Source organism: Hoplias malabaricus, chromosome 12 (assembly GCF_029633855.1).
Source record: "Hoplias malabaricus isolate fHopMal1 chromosome 12, fHopMal1.hap1, whole genome shotgun sequence".
In the NCBI taxonomy this organism is placed as follows: Eukaryota; Metazoa; Chordata; class Actinopteri; order Characiformes; family Erythrinidae; genus Hoplias; species Hoplias malabaricus.
This window is the reverse complement of record NC_089811.1, coordinates 2,194,336-2,214,562: the sequence shown is the minus strand read 5'-3', so window position 1 is coordinate 2,214,562 and position 20,227 is coordinate 2,194,336. Positions and strand designations below refer to the sequence as shown.

Sequence of the window (20,227 nt, the reverse complement as noted above, 5' to 3'; positions counted from 1 at the left end):
TTCTGTACGTTAATGACGTGTTTACCTTAACATCCTCGGGTCTGAGTTTATTCTGTACCTCCACGTTTACAGTGAGTTCCTGTCTCTGTTACAAATGATTACAACCTAATTAATAACCATGTGTTAAACATTTATAAACGTAGACCTATTTTAATGTGGTACTATAATTAATAATAAAAATGGTACTAATAACAAATTACAAAAATGAAAAAAATGCTTCTATTAATAATAAAATAATCATAGAAATGCTAATAAAACTAATTCCACTTTTACTACTATTACTACTATTGATAATAAAATAATAATGATAATAATAATAGTGCATGTTACCATCGCCAATAATACTATAATAACGGATCAATAATATGGTTCTGATAGTAGTTGATAATGCTACATGTTATTTTTGTTATATATTAATTGTTCCTCATCACAGCTGTGACACAAGGGGGCGCCCTTCACACTCCTTCACCCCGGGGTCCGTTCAGGGAAAGGGTGAGTTCGGTGAGTCCTAGATTTAGTTTTGTTTCTTCACCCAAAATAAACAGAAAACATCTGCCCACAGCTGTATATGGAGATGAGGACGATGAGGATGAGGACGATGAGGATGGGAGTAATCGTCTCCTCCGTGTGACGTCAGCGCGACGTCACCTCCTGTGGGCGGTCCCTGGGTTCAGTGTTGGGGAGCAACGGCTCGGAGCTGGAGCGGCTCTTCACACTAACGCCAACAGTAAATAAACATGGACAACCGGCGGCTGTACTTCAGCTTCACTGTCCTCTACTTGTCCCTGTCTTTGTCTTTACCGCGGGGACATGCCTTTAACCTGGACACAGAAAACCCCTCCGTCTTCTCCGGACCCCAGGGCAGCTACTTCGGCTTCTCCGTGGACTTCTTCAACGCCGCGGACAAGCAGTAAGTCTCGCCTCTCTCTCCCTCCCAAGTCCCGCTTGTTTCGGAATTTGCCGTTCCACCTTAAATAGTACACAACATGCCAAATCAAGCTCTTTTTAAGGTGGAAGGGGAAAACCCCCAACTGCGAAACCGGCGCGTTTTAAAACGAGTTTTGCCGTTGTGTTAAACACTCGGTTACATCTCCTTAAGTTAGTGAACACGGCTTAAAACGAGTTAATAATCTCTGGAGCAGCTGCACATGAGTCTGAGCTCACCATGCCCAAAGCCAAGCGTCGGCTGGACGTGTATAAAACCCCCAGCACTGGGCTGTGGAGCAGGGCTGTAAAGGGGGATGTTTATGAGTGAATGAGTGAATATGCTCGAGTGTCAGAGTGAGTGGTTTTGTAAGTATTTATGTACGCTTGATTATGAGTGAGTGAATGTGTATGTACCTTAAATGAGTGGATATGTGGGTGACTGAGTGAGTATGAGAGGGTGTAGTTTGTTAAAATGTATGAGTGAGTGAGTGAGGGTGTGAGTCTGTAAGTGACTGAGTGAGGATATAATGTATGTGAGTGTGAGGATGTATTATGAGTGAGTGAGTGAATGTGTATGTGCTATAAATGAGTGGATATATGGGTGACTGAGTGAGTATGATAGGATGTAGCTTGTTAAGATTTATGAGTGAGTGAGGATATAATGATTGTGAGGATGTATTATGAGTGAGTGAGTGAGGGTGTGAGCCTGTAAGTGACTGAGTGAGGATATAATGTATGTGAGTGAGGGTGTGAGTCTGTAAGTGAGTGAGTGAGGATATAATGTATGTGAGTGAGGATGTATTATGAGTGAGTGAGGGTGTGAGTCTGTAAGTGAGTGAGTGAGGATATAATGTATGTGAGTGTGAGGATGTATTATGAGTGAGTGAGTGAATGAGTGAAAGGAACACAACGTAAGTTTTGGTATTGTTGCTCCAGGGCTCCCCCTAAAGGTGCAGAGTGTAGTTCATTTTACAGCACTGTCCTGAAATCAAGGACAAGGCCCAGAGCACGCTTTGATTGCTCATAGGTTGCTCTTTAACGGCTCAGGAGACATAATGTTGACACGAGAGAGGTAAGTGAGATAAATGAGAGTATGGTTTAGTTCATCTGACTGATCTGAGCACAGTTTGTGACTCTATTGAGGTCTTCATTATAACTAGATGGTGGTTTCCAACCCTCATACAAAAGTTATATAGTGCAGTTTCTGCAGTGCTGAGGCTGGAGTAGCAACAACAAAGGCTATTTTCTCCCTGTTACACCTCAGTGAAGCATCACAATGATTCTGAATCTGTAATTTTATGGTCCATCTCCATTGACATGCACTGAGTATTTACTAAGTACCTAGTAGCATGTCAGGACCCCCTCAGGACCCCCACAGAGCAGGTGTGATGTGGTGGTGGATCATTCTCAGCGCTGCAGTGACACTGACGTGGTGGTGGTGTGTTAGTGTTAGTGTGTGTTGAGCTGATGAGTGGATCAGACACAGCAGTGCTCATGTGATTTTAATGCTGCGGTCCGTTTATCGCGTGAGTTGGATGTCACACCCGAGCTTGTTTCCGGTTAGCATTGTTAGCGATAACAGTTGATAGCAGCATATTTTGCAATGTTTTGCACATTCACGCACCATGGAAACACAGTGCAGTTTTATAGTACCGCATGTGTATGACTGATTTAATGAGACACAATTAGACAGAAGCGTTAATAAACTGTATAACACATTGCTGATGTTCAAAAGCAATCCACAATCATATATTATCTCCCTCTCCTAACGCTCTGTGATATGGAGCTGAATTCAGCTGCTTATTCTGCATTTTCTGTTCAAAACACAGGCCCTAGAATTGCTTCAGAATTTAATGTGGAGCTGGGAATTCCAAGATAAAATAAACGAAAAGGACAAAATGCACTGAAACTATATCTCGCTGGTGATTCACAAGGCGTCACACCCCTCCATTTGAAGTGTGCCCCTTAGAAATCGCAGTTTTAAGGGGCCCTCAGCCCTACCCCTCTTTCCCAACAGTAACTGAGACAGCACCAGCCCTAGGCAAAATGGAGGAGTAGGGTTAAGGTGGACCAACAAGGTGCGTCTAACAGAGTGGACAGTGAGTGGACACAACATTTAAAAACTCGAGCAGCACTGCCGTGTCTGATCCACTAACGCGCCGCCACCGCGTCACGCCTGCTCTGGTGTGTTGAGAACTAAGTTCACTGTGTTGTTTGGCCTCGTTCATGTGTTTTGTTTTCCTCTCCCAGGTTGAACGTCCTGGTGGGCGCTCCTAAAGCCAACACGTCCTCGTCCTCGGTGGTGGAGAGAGGCGCGGTGTACAGCTGTCCCTGGCAGAGCACCGGGGCCTGTTCTCAGATGGAGTTTGACAACACGGGTAAATCACCTCTTTGTTATCGTCCTCATCCACTCACGGGGTCTGGGCACCGAGGGGGCGGCGTTATTGTTCTGTGAGCTGCTGCCCCGGGGGGCTGTAATGATTTATGGGCTCGTGCATCAGCTTCGCTCCAGATATTTTCAGAGTGTGGCTGAGAGCTGGGGTTAGTCGTCAAGTCCAGACTCATCCCGAGGTATGGACTCAGGGCAGGGCTTGTACCTGCTAATAATCCTGGGCTTGGTTCTGGATGGACACAAGTTTGTGGACACAGTCTCCTCCGCTTCCTCTGTCATGAAGGACATTGACTGGTGTTTGCTGCTCTTTGGTGCCGTAACACCTTCTGCTCTTCACTAGGTGTGGGGACATTTCTGTGAGAACTTGATGGCATTCTGCCGGCAGGGCTTTCATGAGGTCCGGGTTTGTGTTCAAGCCCAGGCCAGTCCCAGCACACAGGTGTAGAGCAGCTGTACTCCTCCGGGGAGTCCTCGCACTAGATCTGGGAACATTTCTTTGAGAATTTGACGGCAGGGAAATACGAGAGTGATGTCGGACGATTAGTTCCAGGTCACACACACACACACACACACACCACTCCGGCTCGTCCCAAAGCCGCGGAGTGGTGCTCCGTCTCTCCAGAGAACTCTGCTCTCCCAGCGGGGCTTTGTTTATCAGCTCTTTGTGTTTTTGTGGTGTGAATGTGGACTCTGAGCTGGTTTAATTCTGCATCTCATTGGTATGCGGTGTGTGTGTGCATGTGGAACACAACAATCTCAGCAAACACAGTACTTCTCTCTCTCTTTCTTTTCTTTCCTTATCTCTTTCTCACTGTCTTTTGTGTTTTGTTCTCTCTCTAGCCGCTCTTACACTAACATTTTTTTTGTTGCTTTTCCTTTCCAGTTTTTTTCCCAGTCTCCTTTTCTCTTCCTCCCCATTTAATTTCTCTCTCTCTCTCTCTGTGTGTGTGTGTGTGAGGAATGTGGAAACCGCTGATGGTAATGTCACTGATGTAAATGTTCATTGTCAAAGTTCGAGGAAAAATAAGTTTTCAAATGTGTTTACAGTAAAAATCTGTTTACTCAGTGTGTAATAAGCACTGGTGTGTGTGTGTGTGTGGTTTTCTGGCAGTAAATATAGTCTTTGTGTACGTTGGCTGCTGACTTGTTAAACTCAGCTTTGGACAGAACATCCTAATTAAACTAACTCTTATTTATAATAATAATTATTATTATTATAACTATCATCAACGTTTGGGGATAGTGTGTAGATCCCTCATATTCTGCCTGGACTGTGGAGCAGTGAGTGAGTGTCAGCAGTGAGAATAATGGGTTCATCCAGGTGTGGGTGGGTGTGGGTTTTCCCCTCTGGAGAGGAAGTGAGCAGCTGACTGCCTGCCTGTATCTAAGGCCAGTGTGACGATACTCATTGCCCTGTGAGTGTGCACTGGGCCCAGTGTAAACTCCTCTGGAGAAAATGTGGGCCTGAAAACACATGTAAAATACCAGAGAGAGGGAGTGTCTCCCTTTGATTCTTTCAGAAAACAGCTCTAGACTTCGCTTAGAAAGACTGAGTATCCTCATAGCCCTATAGCCCATATTCTTCATAGCCCTTTTCCACCAAAAGAACTCTGGTTCTTGACCTGATTCTGTTCGGGTTTTCAGCGAACCAGCTCGCATTTACAGCAGTTTTACTGGAACCGAGGATACGTCACGTAGTATGTCATCAGTAGAGGGCGCTGCACAGTGTGGCGGCACGACTAGACACGCCCACCGATGTCGCAGCCCGTGCTGAAAAGCCTGCTGTTCGTTGGTTCCTGCTGCGAACAAACATTGCAGGTTCCAGAACCTTTTTTTTTGTGCATGGAAATGCACCGAACTTCAAAATTAGGTTCGCAAACCAGAACCTTGTTGGTGGGAAAGTGCTAGAAGTGAACTGTTCTGGCTTTAACCAGGTGTAAACCCTGCAGACTGCTGATTGGCCAGAAACTTGTCTACACGGCAAAATGCGGACATCCAGCGCAAACTCATTCATTCAGTCATTGTCTGTAACCTTTATCCAGTTCAGAGCACCTACTATTCTCTTGTTCCAGCTGGGAACGAACCGTTTGGGTTCTGAAACCTGTTGGTGGAGCTGCACGGAACTGTAAATGTAGGTGTGTGAACGAGGTGTTTCCTCATTAGTGGAGAAAGGATACGAGGGGCTCGTGGTCTTGGGGGAGCACTGGCCCCTTTCACCAGGAGATCACCGGGTTAGTTCTGCTGCTTTGCTCATCAGAGTCCGACAGTCCTAGCGTACGTCCAGCCGGGGTGTGTTCCTTTGGACTCTTGATCTGGATGAAGCCCCCACTCCGAGAACCACCGCTGTTATACTGAGATTATACACACTGTGTTTGCGCAGTTTAACAGCTGCAGTTGTCAGACATGCGTGCACCTCATATAGGCATTTGTGTTTCGTCTGGATACTTTTGACCTTGTGGTTTTTGAGTGTGTGTGTGTGTGTGTGTGAGAGAGAATATGAGAGAGAGAAAATATGAGAGAGGCCCAGCCAGCAGAGATATTCATGTGCACTGCCATATAAGGTGTTATATCAGATCCATGCCCTTTGCATCATTGTGTCTCTGGCTGGTGAGCTGTTACTTCCTGGCGAGTCTGAACACGATGACGCCACACTCCTCTGAACACAGAATTCACCTCCTCACCTCTCTACAGAACCAAGCCAAGCCTCTGGACCCCGGGGCCAATTGCAGGTTTTGTTTTTCTAAGTGAAAACCCTGGAGAATGTAAGAGCCCCTTTGAATGTCAGGAGGCGTGAGAAACACAACCCCTTACAGACGTCCCTCGGTGGTGAAGCGCTCGCCGCTGTGTAGAGCTCCGTGACCGAGGCCCTTTACATTCAACCAGCACCATTCCCAGCTCTGTGTGGTTGTGTGTTATGGTGAGTTTGTGGAGTCTATAGAGTGTGTGTGTGTGTGTTTAAGACAAACAGACGGTGTTGTGTGATTAGCCAGTCACGGTTGGTCTGGAGAGAGATAACTGGACACGGCTTCCCCTAGAACTGCACGTCACATGACAGTGGAATGAGGCTGAAACCCCTAAATGTCCTAAGTGTAGTCAACAGTGACCAAATCTGGCTTCAAACACAGCGTCTGCCCGGTTTACGTGTTCGAGACTAATCACTGTCACGTTTATTGTTAACGCTCAGCTGTAGTGACAGTGTTCGCTGTTTTATATTTGACTCCTTTATGTTCAGTGTCATCTTCGGCACTGTTTTTCTTGAGTCGCTCGGTCCGCCTCTGTGTTTAGGTTCTCCTCCGTGTTGCGTCCATGTGTCAGATTGAATGGGGCAGAGTCACGTGACTACAGCACAGTGGGGACGTATTAACAGAATTAACAAATAAAAGGACAGACAGGATTAAAATATCTATTTAATGGATATAAACATTAATAAATTAATTAGAAGTTCTGAAATTAAGCTTGGATTCATTTTCAATTAATTGCCCAGTCCTACTCAGATCTGTGAATACGCATTCAGGCCCAGTTCACGCGGGGTTTTGTTTGCGTTTTGGCCTCTCATTCACGTGATAACAGCGTGACAGGTCACTGAAAATCTTCAAAAATGCTCTCCAAAGTGGAGATTTGTGAAAACGCCGCTGTTGCTTTCATGTGGACGAAGGTAAACTGAGGTTTTTCTGAAACTTCACGTCACACAGCGAACCTGCCTCCGGCTGAAATTATAACAGCTGCCTATAAAGAGGTACTATGGCCCCCTACTGGACTGACGTGATAATGCAACCGTTTTTGTATTTGATGGGACGTGGATATTTTCAGAAACAGGGAGTACTCAGTTTTAAAAGTAAACGGATCCGTGTGGATGGGGCCTTAGTCCCCGCCTCTATCTCCACCTGGTTCTGCTGCTCGCCTGCAGCGTGGAAGCCCTGCTCCTTAGGTGTGTGATGTAAGAAACCGTGACTCTCTGAATCCGTTTTCTGAGACTATGACTTCTCTCTCTGTTCAGAAGTGTCTCACTGGGGAGAGGTTCAAGCTGATCCCTCTGTTTCTACATTGGCTTTCATTAAATCACAATACTCTCATGGAGAAACTAACAGTTTCCGGCAGGTGTTTGTGTCTTTGTGTCAAGGCTAAGTTTATCACCACACTTCTGTCAGCAAAACCCCCTTGGAAATGTGTCCAGAGTGGTTTCAGCAAACCTCCCCAGTCCTCCAGGACTCATACCTCTCATACCTCACTGACTCGAGAGGTCTTTTCTTCTGTTGTTTTGTTTATTTTACTCCCCGATGCGCTGCGTCTGGTTTGAACACTGTGCGATCCTCAGAAAAGTAACACAGGCTCTTTCAGTTTTCAGTTAACGAGCACATGTTATAAAACAAAAATAAAGTGTGAATCTGGAGCCCACCAACCCACACACTGTGAAACAAGACCTCCCTGTCGGTTTCCTGTGGGCCTAAAGCCTTATCCGGATGGGATAACATTTCCATGTGGTCCTGGGATCATTCTCTCTTTTACGGGGGGCCTCTGTAGTTTTATTTCCAGCCCAATCCACGTCCTCAGAGAAAATTACAGAACTGAACTGAAATGATCATTTTAATCCTGTCCAGATACAAAGTTCATGTTGGATAAAATAACAGCTTGAGTGGGGTCTGATGTGATGTTGAGAAAGTATTACACAGGAAGCATGTCTCTTATGAATAGCAACTGGTGTACTGATCTATTTTCTCTCTCTCTCACTCTTTTTTTCCTCTCTCTCACTCTCTCTCTCTCGCTCTCTTTCTCTCTCTTTCTCTCTCTCTCTCTCTCTCACTCTTTCTCTCTCTCTCTCTCACTCTCTTTCTCTCTCTCGCTCTCGCTCTCTTTCTCTCTCTCTCGCTCTCTCTCGCTCTCTTTCTCTCTCTCGCTCTCTTTCTCTCTCTCACTCTCTTTCTCTCTCACTTTCTTTCTCTCTCTTTCTCTCTCTCTCGCTCTCTCTCACTCTTTCTCTCGCTCTCGCTCTCTCTCACTCTCTTTCTCTCGCTCTCTCTCACTCTCTTTCGCTCTCTCTCACTCTCTTCTCTTTCTCTCTCTCACCCACTTCTCTTTCTCTCTCTCACCCTCTTTCTCTCTCACTCACTCTTTCTCTCTCTCTCTCTCTCAGACGAGAGGCATGACAATGGAGCACAGATGGAGTTTAAGTCTCATCAGTGGTTTGGAGCGACGGTTCGTTCTGATGGAGAGCACATCCTGGTAAGTGCTTTGTGGTGTGATGGAGAAGAGATGTCCTGTTTAATAGTTCCTGTGAAACGGTGGGACCTTTATCGCCCCCTACACTTCCTTCTGTGTATTACATTCTGTCAGAAAGTGGTAATGTTGTGTGGGCCTCAATTTCACAGAAATCTAAATCCTCCCAGAGCATTATATCATCTCCAGAGCAGTCACGGACCTCTGAGTGACACGCCTTTGACAGAGAACACACTTCTGTGTGTGTGTGTGTGTGTGTGTGTGTGTGTGTGTGTGTGTGTGTGTCCTTGATTATTACAGTGTGTACATATGAGTGTCCATAATTATGAAAGTGTGTGTGTGTGTTTGTGAGTGTCTGTATATGTGTGTGTGTGTGTGTGTGTGTGTTCATTCAGTATGTTAAACTCAGAGAGTAAACAGCAGTGTATTACTTTGTGCAGAAGTGTGTTCTGTGCCGAGGACCTGTGCCTTATTTTCACTCCGGTAATCGAGACACTGTGATTGGCCTGAGGCGCCCAAACTGTGTGAATGAGGTGTGAATAGTGGAGCGTGTGAGGAGTGTGTAAGGAGTGTGTGTTGCTCGTGTGCAGGCCTGTGCGCCGCTGTATCAGTGGAGCACATACGGGTTAAACGATCGCGAGCCTGTGGGGACCTGCTTCCTGAAGAAGGGATCGACCGTGGTGGAGTATTCGCCCTGCCGCTCGGGTAAGACTCACCCCCCGGGACAGGGTGTGTCCCCTCACTTACCACTGCACTGGGATGGCTCATACACACACACACACACACACACACACACATATGAACGCTGTATGGCCAAAGATTTGCAGACAATTGTGTATTTAAACAAACAAACAAAAGACTCTGCCCATTTGGGCACATAGCATTGAGGATTTGATGGCATCCAGCCACATAAACCTCAGTGAGGTAAGGAACTGGGAACAGTTGGAAATTAGTTCTGAATCACAAGCTCCACTCCAGCTCATCCCTAAGTGTTGAGTGGAGCCCCATCTCTCCAGAGAACACAGTTACACTGCTCCACAGCCCAGTGCCCGGGGCCTTATGCCCCTCTGTCTCACACGTAGCTGACAGAGTGTAACGAGACTGTGCCCAATGCTGTGTGTGTCTTTGTAAAGAGTGTCTACAAGTTTTTGGTCATGCAATGTGTCTTTTCCTGTTCTCTGACTGTGATTTTACACACACACACACACACACACACACACACACACTGAGCTTAATGTGTTTGTCACTCTGGATAAGTGTGTGTGTGACTCAGTTCCTCTGTCTGAGCTCTATCACTGTGGCTGTGGGTGTGTTTCTGACTCTGCCTTTTGTGTCTTTGAGCGTGTGTATGTCATTGTGCTTGTGTGTGTGTGTGTGTGAGACTGTCCTTGTGTTTCTGTATGTTTGTATGGTTGTGTTTTTGTGTAGTGCATGCTTCCCGCTGTTCATTGCTCTGCTTGTCTGTGCATGTCTCTCTATTTCTGTGTGTGTGTGTGTGTGTGTGTGTGTGTGTGTGTTGCTGGTGTTTGTGAACGTGTCCTGATTCTGGATCTCAGTCCTGCACTAAACACAGCACTGTTTACATTTCATGACTTTTTACTTTTACAAATCCAAATCTTATCTTCAGTCGTGCAGAGGACAGGGTGATGTGGTGAAATCATAGTGTAGTTTGTTGTCAGTAACTAAAGACAAAGCTTCTCTTTCTCTTTCTCAAAGACTTTACTCAACACCTAAAGAAATACCACATTAATAAACAGTGACTGACTGTTTAGTTTAATCCAGCCCTAATATATACATTTATTATTGTGTGTGTGTGTGTGTGCCCCCTACAGTTTTGGCCACGCCTGAGGGTCAGGGTTTCTGCCAGGCTGGATTCAGTGCTGACATTATAAAGGTACAAGTCTTCATTTTCACAAATAACATTTGCAAAAAAGAAGTTCATAGTGTATCTTTTCTGTTAATTAATTGTAATAGGAATTTTAAAATCAAATCCCGGATGACGCAGGAAGCCAGAGCTGTTTAAATCCAGAGCTGCTTGGTGTGTCTTAATAAGCACAGTTGAGTTTGTTGAGTTGACGCTGGCTTTCTTCCCTGTTAGAGCAAGCGGCTTGTGGTGGGAGGACCTGGGAGCTTCTACTGGCAAGGTAAACCCTGTCAATCTCAGTTCATCCGAGTTCATCCACGTTTTCCTGTTTTAATCTGATTTATTCTGTTATTCTATTATTTAGATTTATCTGCTATTTGTAGTTGAACTGAGTTAATCTGATCTGATCTGAGCAATTCTCAGTTAATCTGAGTTATTCTGAGATGATCTCAGTTATTCTAAACTGAATTAATCTAAATAATTCTCAGCTAATCTGAGTTATTCTAAGCTGATGTGTCTGAATCTGAATTAATCTGAGTATCCTGAGTGATAAATATGCTCAAGTATTAAAGCTGGACTTTGTGTCTGATGTGGCTGGGAGCTCCGCCTCTGTGTTTGGGAATATGGGAACGTTCATATTCAGTGTGTGATTGTGTTCAGTGTGAAACCGACTCTGGAATTACCTTTGGTCACTTTTTTTTCTCAATGTTTACATTTGATTTCTTTATTCTCAGTGTCGTCTTCACTAAAGTCAAAACGAGTTCACACAACAGACACAAAAGAGTTTCTCTTTGCTACGAGCTGCTGGAGTTGCTCGGTCCACCTCTGTGTTTAGGTTCTCCTCCGTGTTGAATCCATGTGGTTGATTGGATGAGGCAGAGTCATGTGACTACAGTGCGGTAGTGTGGTTTTAAAGGGACAGTACATGAACACACATCGAGGACGTATTAACAGAGTTATAAAGCTGAGGAGATGATGTGTGTTGAAAGTGTTGTTCCGGTTCTGTGCTGACCTCTGTGAGTGTGTCTCTCCCAAACTCTTGACATGTTTTTGCTTCAAGTTCAGCTTTTAATAACGACTAAGGACTCTTTCCCTTAGTGACACAAGGAATTTTTTTTTCTTTTCCGTGTCCGTCAGCGTGTCTGGTTTTGTCTAAAATGAGGGAAGTGTTCTTCTTTTAGTAGGAAGTCCATTTCCTCTTTCCCACCACCACTGTGGCTTATGTTGCTCAAAGCTTTTACTTAATTAGCGCTAAACAGGTTTCCAGTTAAACATGACTTCATCTGGAGCAAACCAACTCGCACACTGTGAAACAAGACCCCAGAGTCGGTCTCTAATGTGCTGCCCAAGTCAGAAAACACTGGGATAAAATGTCTCATTCTGATTCTGCTTTGCTTCTGACGTCAAGTACGTCATTAAAATTGGCCCCACCCCCTCGTCTGAGTCTGTCCAATCACAGCGCAGGAGCAGTGTCTATGTGAGAGCGCAAAGACGAGGTTAAACACAGTAAAATGGACACAACAGAACAGAGAGAACGAGAATAGAGAAGAAAGAGAACCGAGTGAAAACGGCTAACTGCTCACTGCTGTGCGCTCAGGGTCGGAGTGAACAGTGAGCGCCTCATCATTTAAAGGAACAGGCACTCAAAGCTGTTTTAGGGGGAGAACGTCATCTTCTTCTGAAAGCTCCTCATAGATGGTGATTACATGAACGTTATGGAGTACACTGAGGCATTGTTTTATGATAAACACCAGCACTGGTCAAAGTACTGTTTCCTCTACACTTCATTTCTTGTTCAGGGTTGCCAGATTGGGGAGGAATTCCCAGGCATTAACATTTAATGTAAAATTATTTTTGCAGTTTGTCAGTTTCCGTAGTTTAATGGCATGTTTAATGGCAGCCCTCCTGACGATCTGTGTCCCGTAGGTCAGCTGATATCAGACGATATTTCTGAAGTCATCACTCGGTACACTCAGAAGTACGTCACGCCTTACAACAACCAGATGACCACCAAATCGGCCAGCGCCCAGTACGATGACAGTTATCTGGGTAAGACTCCTGTCTCTCACGTCCTCTGCTGTGTTATTACTGTGTGTAAGCTGGTGTTGTTTCTCTGGGTTCTGGAAGCTCAGTGGTTGAGGAGGAGCTGGAGGGTGGCGTGTCAGGGCTCGATCACTTCAGGAATTTACACAGTTACTCCTTCCGAAAAAAAAACCTTCAGGATTTAGTCAACTGGTCTTTATTAGCATTTCTCAGTAGGATGTGAATACACACACACACACACACACACACGCACACCATTAGCACATTGAACAGGAATGATAAGAAGATATATAACAGCAGCATGTTACACACACATTCCACATTAGCACATTGAACAGGAATGACATGTACAAAAGTACAGATACAAAACACACACACACACACTCACTCATGCAAAATACACACACACACACACTCATGCAAAATACACACACACACACACTCATGCAAAATACACACACACACACACTCATGCAAAATACACACACACGCAAAACACACACACACATTCACAAAACACAAGAGCAGCACAATACACACACACACACACACCTGCAGCACATTACACAGAGAACACAAAAGGTACAGATTCAGTGTGAAATAAAGGACTGTAGTATATTTAAATGAGCTTAAATTAATCTGTTTTACCCAACCACTGTTGGCCAGTTTTAATCTGTTAATTACAGTGTACTGTGTTTGTGCAGCACACCCACCTTCACAGGCACAGCCGGACCACTGAGTCACAGTCTACAGGATTAGTGTACTTACACTGTGAGATCAGGAGTGTTACACCACAGCTTCAAACACTCTCTGCACTGCTTTGTTAATACTGACCTGTTTACCCTGGTTTAACTCCACTGTAGCTTCCACTTTAAATCTATACCTCTACCATCTCACCCGCCGCTGCTGTCCGTGTACATCATCTGTGTTTGTCTGTGCACAGCTGTCTTTGTTTCTCTGTGTTGCTTTTGTCACTGCAGTAGGGAATGAATGACCTGTCTGTACTGAAAGGTACCACCCCAGTGACCATCTAACACAACCTCTCCCAGTGAGAGTGAATGTCAAATGTCCCCCACAGTGATAGTGAAATGGCCCTTTCCCAATGAATTCCACCTACACTTCTCAACTTGGCACTACTCTGCCTTTTTGAATCAGCATTATGTGAATCAGGTCCTGGTTCTGGAAGCGGGTTCTTGTTTAGTGGCTGTTCTCTCGTGGTTCAGAGCAAGTCGAGTAGGGACTAAACCGTGCCGTGTAAACCTTGCAGAGTGCTGATCGTCCAGAGAGAGTCGTCACTCTATGCCACGCAACGCAGACGACCAGCACCAACTCTCCATCTGTAAAATCTCCAGCTGCACCAGAGATCACGTTTGTTTTTATCCGACTCACGACGGCAGCTCGTAAAATGACGCCGTGGTCTTTTGAAGAGGTTCAAACGCTCCTTGGATCGGTGGCCGACGAAAGAATCCAGCAAGAGCTGGACGCTGCAACAAGGAAGGAACAAACTCTGCTGATCTGTCTGAACTGATGACGGAGCTGTGTTCAGTCCCAAACAACAACAACACGCCGATACACCATGAGTAAACACCGCTTAACGTTACCACCGCCGTTGTTGTTATTTCGGGTGGGAGCTGTGGTACTGGAAAATGAACTAGGCACCAGGGCTCAAACAGAGAGTAGAGTGAAGTAGTGTAGTCAGTGTAAAGTGGCAAAAGGTACCACCCCAGTGACAGAGAAATGCACCACCTCACTGCTACAGAGCGCCATCCACCTCAGTCAGTGTTTGTGAGTGATTTTACATTTTATTTTTTTTGCCTTTCGTAGGGTACTCTGTGACGGTGGGAGACTTTAACGATGACGGGGTGTACGGTAAGTTTTTGAGTGTGGTCTCACGCAGCTCAGACAGTAAACACACCTGACCTTCTGTGATTTTATAAAGAGATCTAGTTTCATACACTGGGCCAACGTTCACAGCAGATCTCTACATTTACATTCAGAGATTTCAAAATCAGTTACGTTACAGGTGATAGCAGCATTAGGAGTCTTGTCCAGGGACGTACTGCTTAAAAAGTGCGAACTGGGTGGGGCATTGAACCCCTGACTATTGTTAGGAAGGCAGAGCTATTAAAATCACTATAGATCTGAACCTCTGTGTCAGCAGTGGCTCTGGTTTAGACTCTCGGTCTCTTTCTGCTCCCTCTATTCTCTCCAGATTACGCCACGGGAGTCCCGAGAGGAGAGAAAGCTCTGGGTTACGTGAGTATATCTGGTCTATTGAAGCTCATAGATGTGATGGAGATGTTGTTGTCTGATGGGGTCTTGTCTTGTTTTATCAGGTGAATATTTTTAACGGGAGAAACATGGAGTCTATGGTGAATTTCACTGGTCTGCAGGTGAGTGGGATGAACTCGCTTTTATTGAATTTAAGGTTCTGTGTCTACTCTATCGTCGCTGTCCAATTAAAAACATTTCTATTGGTTCATTCGTCATTAACTGACAGCTGCCCCCCACCCCCTCACACACACACACTCCCCATAAATAACTAACCTGTGTTAATATTCTGAGACAGTACGAGGGTGTGCAGAAGTGGGAGAGTATGTACAGACCACACATTCCTAATTCAGACCCCTGCTGTGGAATGAATGAGTGAACGAATGTAAAAAGAAGTGTAAATGTAATGTAAAGTGACGAAAAATAACAACAGCTATTGTACCTCCACACGGCCTTCCCTTCTTCCTCAGTGCGACTCCTGGCCTCAAGCCAAGGCATACGTTTCTGGCCGTAAAAGCCTTTCTGCATCAACTGCTCGTAAACCCAGTGTTTCTAGGCCTCAGTAACCGCTTACAGCAAGTCAGATCACTGCCGGGACACGTCTGCTCTAGTTCAGCGTGTCTTTACACTTTTCTTACATTTTATTCCTTTCCTTAACGACGTGTGACAACGAGTCTTGACCCGGGGTTGGAGGATTGATCCACGTGCTCTAAAGTGTTATATTTAATACATTATTATCATTATTTACGCTTTCTTCCGTGGTGTGGCGTCTGAGACGGGCCTTGGCTAGATGAGTGTGTCTGAGAAACTGTAAATGAAATACTTCTCTGAGCTGTGCTGTTGACCTGGAAAACATGCGAACGTTAGACTGCCCCAGTTTCCCTTTACTGTTTGTTTATAAGCCAGAGGTTCATGTCCTAAATCCACTCGCACATCTGGAAACTATTTACTGACATGTTCCTTTAGGCAAAAGAGAGGCAGGGAGAAGGGAGTGGGGGGGGCAAGGAAGGGAGAACAAGACAGACAGAGAGAGAGAGAGAGAGACAGGGGGTGGAAGAAAAGCAGGAATGCTGAGTCAGGACAAATAAAAAGCCCAGAGTCCTGCTGTATGTGTGCTAACTGAGTTATTGGCTGAGATAGAGCTGATTCACTGTGTGTGTGTGTTTGTTTCTGGGATGAAACCCAGGTTTCTGAGTGACCACAGGAGCAGGCCCAGCCCCGGAGTCCGGAGGGGTTTATTATTGCTGTGGCTTTGCAGCATTAAGACACATTTTGTGTGGTTTATCGTTGTTATTTTGTCATTCTTTTTGGAGTCACTTTCCACCTCTCTCACTTCTTCTTTAGTCTAGAGTTGTTTTTTTAAAGAGTGTTTGGAGGAGTCTTATTCACTCTGATGTGAGACTGTAGCCCATATCTCTGTTTGTTTTTATCACAGCAGTGATTCTGTGTGTCACACTGTTAGAACAGAGAAGGTGTGGCTGTTTTGTCATGAATTCGTAAACAGAAAATTAACATTTCCTGTGAGTGGGTGAGTGAATGGCTGTGTAGGTGCATGTATGTGCAAGTGAATGAGTGGGTATATGGGTGAACGGGTGAGTGAATATCTGGGTGAGTGAGCAGTTCTGTGAGGTGCTGCAGGATGAAATATTTGAAACGTTGCAGGACACACACTGTGACCAAGTTAATTCTCATTTTCCAAAACACAATCACTGCACATCGTCTGTCATTCAATAACTGTGTAATGAACTGGAATTACAGTAGAACCTAAAGACGTCTTTATTGTAATAAATCCAGTTCCTTCATGATCTTCCCGATTCCTCCCCTCTCTCAGATGGCGGCTTATTTCGGTAACGCAGTGGCCGCGACGGACATCAATAATGACGGGTGAGTACTGACCTGAGCTCTTGTTTTCACAGAGAGAAAGTGTTATTATCAGTGTGTCTCCAGACTGGAAGTGGTCATATAAGACTCAACAGCACCTCGAGGGCTCAGCCAGTGACTCTAGTGACACAGACCCAGGCTCAAAGACCTTAGGGGTGAAATCACACGCTGTCGAGTGTAAGACGTTAATAAGCGGGGGGCAGAGGTGCCTGGGCTACTTTGCTCACGCTGTTGCCTCTGAAAAGAACAAACAAAGATGATGATGATGATGATGATTTTCATGTTGAAGGTTAGGTTTAACTACATTTAATTTAATTAAGTTTCATCCCTCTCCCACTCCCTCAGGATGTTGGATCTGTTTGTTGGAGCCCCTCTCTTTATGGAGCGAGGTTCTGATGGTAAACTGCGGGAGGTTGGACAGGTGTACATTTACCTGTCCAGGGGTGGGTTCTCCTTCCTCCCTCCAATGAAACTGACTGGGTCAGAGATTTACGCTCGATTCGGCAGCTCCATCTCCAGCCTGGGAGACCTGGACCAGGACGGGTTTAACGGTAAACACACTCCTCACAGTCAGCACACTCTTAACACACTCCTCACGTCTCTAACACACTCATCACAGTCAACGCACACTCCTCACGTCTCTAACACACTCATCACAGTCAACGCACACTCCTCACGTCTCTAACACACTCATCACAGTCCACGCACACTCATCACGTCTCTAACACACTCATCACAGTCAACACACACTCTTCACGTCTCTAACACACTCATCACAGTCAACGCACACTCCTCACGTCTCTAACACACTCATCACAGTCCACACACACTCATCACGTCTCTAACACACTCATCACAGTCCACGCACACTCATCACGTCTCTAACACACTCATCACAGTCCACGCACACTCATCACGTCTCTAACACACTCATCACAGTCCACGCACACTCATCACAGTCCACGCACACTCCTCACGTCTTTAACACACTCATCACAGTCCACACACTCCTCACGTCTCTAACACACACTCATCACAGTCCACACACTCCTCACGTCTCTAACACACACTCATCACAGTCCACACACACTCATCACAGTCCACACACACTCCTCACGTCTCTAACACACACTCATCACAGTCCACACACACTCATCACGTCTCTAACACACACTCATCACGTCTCTAACACACACTCATCACGTCTCTAACACACACTTCACATCTCTAACACACACTCATCACAGTCAACACACACTCATCGCAGTCAACACACACTTCATGTCTCTAACACACACTCATCACAGTCAACACACACTTCACGTCTCTAACAATCTCATCACAATCAACACACACTCCTCGTGTCTCTAATAGAGACTCAGATTTTTTTTCCAGTGGTGATTAATGGAACCAGACGTCTCCGTGACTCAAGCACCACTCCACATTTATTTCCTTTCCACAACCTGCAGTGACCTCCACCAAGATAAAGAATGGGAAATAGGAGGAGTCCTGTAAATAACAAGCTTCATTCATGGCGTAAAGGTTCCTAAAGCCACATTAGACCAGGATTCATGAACGTAATGCTATTGTAAAACAATATTTCAGAAAGTTATAAGCATTTAATACAGTACATTTCTCTAAGGTGTGGACGCCTGGTTCTATTCCCCACCACTGAACTCCTCTGACTGTAGTTCTCTGATTCAGATTAAAGAGGACTGGCTCCACAGTATAATCAGGGGAATATATACAATATTATGGCATCATTTATTATTAATGTTGATAGAATGCAGATTAAATATAAAGGTGATTTAGATCCAATAAAACGATCCTAGTCTGTAACGTATATAATCTCTGGGCTTTTTAATGTTCTCAGATGTGGCCATCGCTGCTCCTTACGGAGGGCCCTCTCGTCAGGGGCTGGTGTACATTCACAACGGCGGCCCCTCGGGGCCGGACCCCCAGCCGTCTCAGGTCCTGGAGGGGAAGTGGGCATCTGCCTCCATGCCGGCCAGCTTCGGATACTCCCTGCACGGAGCCACGGACATCGATCAGAACGGATACCCAGGTAAAGATATGTCTGTTAAATGAATCTGCTTTTAATTACTCCGTAAATATTAAACTAAATATTTATCTCTAATTAAACCACAATTACGCTCATTAACTTAAGTAGTAGTGGTAGTTTGTCTAAGATGTAATTTACCCTGCGTGCTCTCTCTCTCTCTCTCTCTCTCTGTCTCTGTCTCTGTCTCTCTCTCTGTCTCTCTCTCTGTCTCTCTCTCTGTCTCTGTCTCTGTCTCTGTCTCTCTCTCTGTCTCTGTCTCTCTCTCTCTCTCTCTCTCTCTCTCTCTGTCTCTCTGTCTCTCTCTCTGTCTCTGTCTCTCTCTCTCTCTCTCTCTCTCTCTCTCTCTCTCTCTCTGTGTCTCTCTCTCTCTCTCTCTCTCTCATGCTCTCGCTCTCTCTCTCTCTCTCTCTCTCTCTCTCTCTCTCTCTCTCTCAGATCTGCTGGTGGGTGTGTTTGGAGCTGATAAAGCTGTCCTGTACAGGTACTGTTCCTCTGTTTTTGGAGCGGCATATGGTGGCTTTTAAGGTGGAGCTGTGATGTCAGGATAGAGTGTTCCTTTAAGGTGGAGCTGTGGAAATGTGTTTCTGATTGAATCCAGTTGTGTTTAATCTGGTTTTATGAGCAATTAGTAAATTCTGCTGCAGTAGCTTTTGCTTATGCTATAAAACATGGTCTGAAAGTGAAGGAAACACACACACACACACACACGTTGGCCTGAATGCACACACACACTGTGCTGCTTTAACAAGGGCTGTGTGTGGATGATTGTTGATAAAGTAGGAGGGTTAGACGGAGAGTGAACTGCAGGGCAGTGAACACCTGAGAAAAATGTTTCATACGGAAATATCCAGCTGTTCCTCTGCTTAATTATCACTTCATGATTATACTTAATCTTATTGATGATAAAGTCTCTCTCTCTCTCTCTCTCTCTCTCTCTCTCTCTCTCCTGTCTATAGAGCTCGTCCAGTTATCAGTGTGAACGCCACTCTGGACATCACTCCTCAGATCCTGAGTCCAGATGAAAAGACGTGCCCGCTTCCTGGCACCAGCACCATGGTGTCCTGGTCAGTAGCTTTAGGGTTTACTTCCTCTTTAAAGAATACCACTGGACCTTAAAGGAGCAGTCTGTTAATCTACTTTAAAAAACAGCCATTATACTGCCACCTAGTGGCTTGGATGTGTCAGAGACTCTGTCCTAGACACACCACCTGTATGTGAGAAACATGATGGAGCATAAACTGATCTGTTCAGGGGCTAGAAAGTAATTGGATTCTTTGGATCATGTGATCAGCGCTTTAAAGAGACAATGTCTGCTCCTTTTCTCAGTGGTAAAAATGGCGTATTGCTCCTTTAAGAGAACTGCGGCAGTGTTTACAGATACATTTAGAGTGGACCTTTCCCTCTCTGTGTTTGTGTGAGTTTAATGAGGTGTGTGTGGTATTACACTGGGTAAAAGCTGTGAGGGAACTCGGAGGTGGCACATTTTCAGCTCATGCCTTTGTGCTTGTGAGGAATCTGTTTGTGATTCTTATCTCTGTTTCTGACCCTGTTCTTATAGCTTCATGGTGAAATA

General features: G+C 45.3%; 1 protein-coding gene across 1 annotated transcript in view; it reads left to right on the top strand.

The window, feature by feature from the left end:
• Nucleotides 1-645: 645 nt before the first annotated feature.
• Nucleotides 646-20,227, top strand: part of itgav (integrin, alpha V) — a 39,034-nt gene continuing 19,452 nt past the window's right edge. Inside the window, exons 1-16 of the mRNA XM_066686069.1 lie at nt 646-910; nt 3,178-3,305; nt 8,451-8,539; nt 9,124-9,238; nt 10,366-10,427; nt 10,632-10,677; nt 12,324-12,446; nt 14,265-14,309; nt 14,653-14,696; nt 14,777-14,833; nt 16,543-16,595; nt 16,938-17,143; nt 18,466-18,657; nt 19,090-19,135; nt 19,611-19,718; nt 20,213-20,227. The exon at nt 20,213-20,227 is cut by the window's right edge and continues 41 nt beyond it. Coding sequence (XP_066542166.1) covers nt 738-910; nt 3,178-3,305; nt 8,451-8,539; nt 9,124-9,238; nt 10,366-10,427; nt 10,632-10,677; nt 12,324-12,446; nt 14,265-14,309; nt 14,653-14,696; nt 14,777-14,833; nt 16,543-16,595; nt 16,938-17,143; nt 18,466-18,657; nt 19,090-19,135; nt 19,611-19,718; nt 20,213-20,227 — 1,502 coding nt within the window. The 5' untranslated portion in view covers nt 646-737. The remainder of the gene's footprint in view (nt 911-3,177; nt 3,306-8,450; nt 8,540-9,123; nt 9,239-10,365; nt 10,428-10,631; nt 10,678-12,323; nt 12,447-14,264; nt 14,310-14,652; nt 14,697-14,776; nt 14,834-16,542; nt 16,596-16,937; nt 17,144-18,465; nt 18,658-19,089; nt 19,136-19,610; nt 19,719-20,212) is intronic.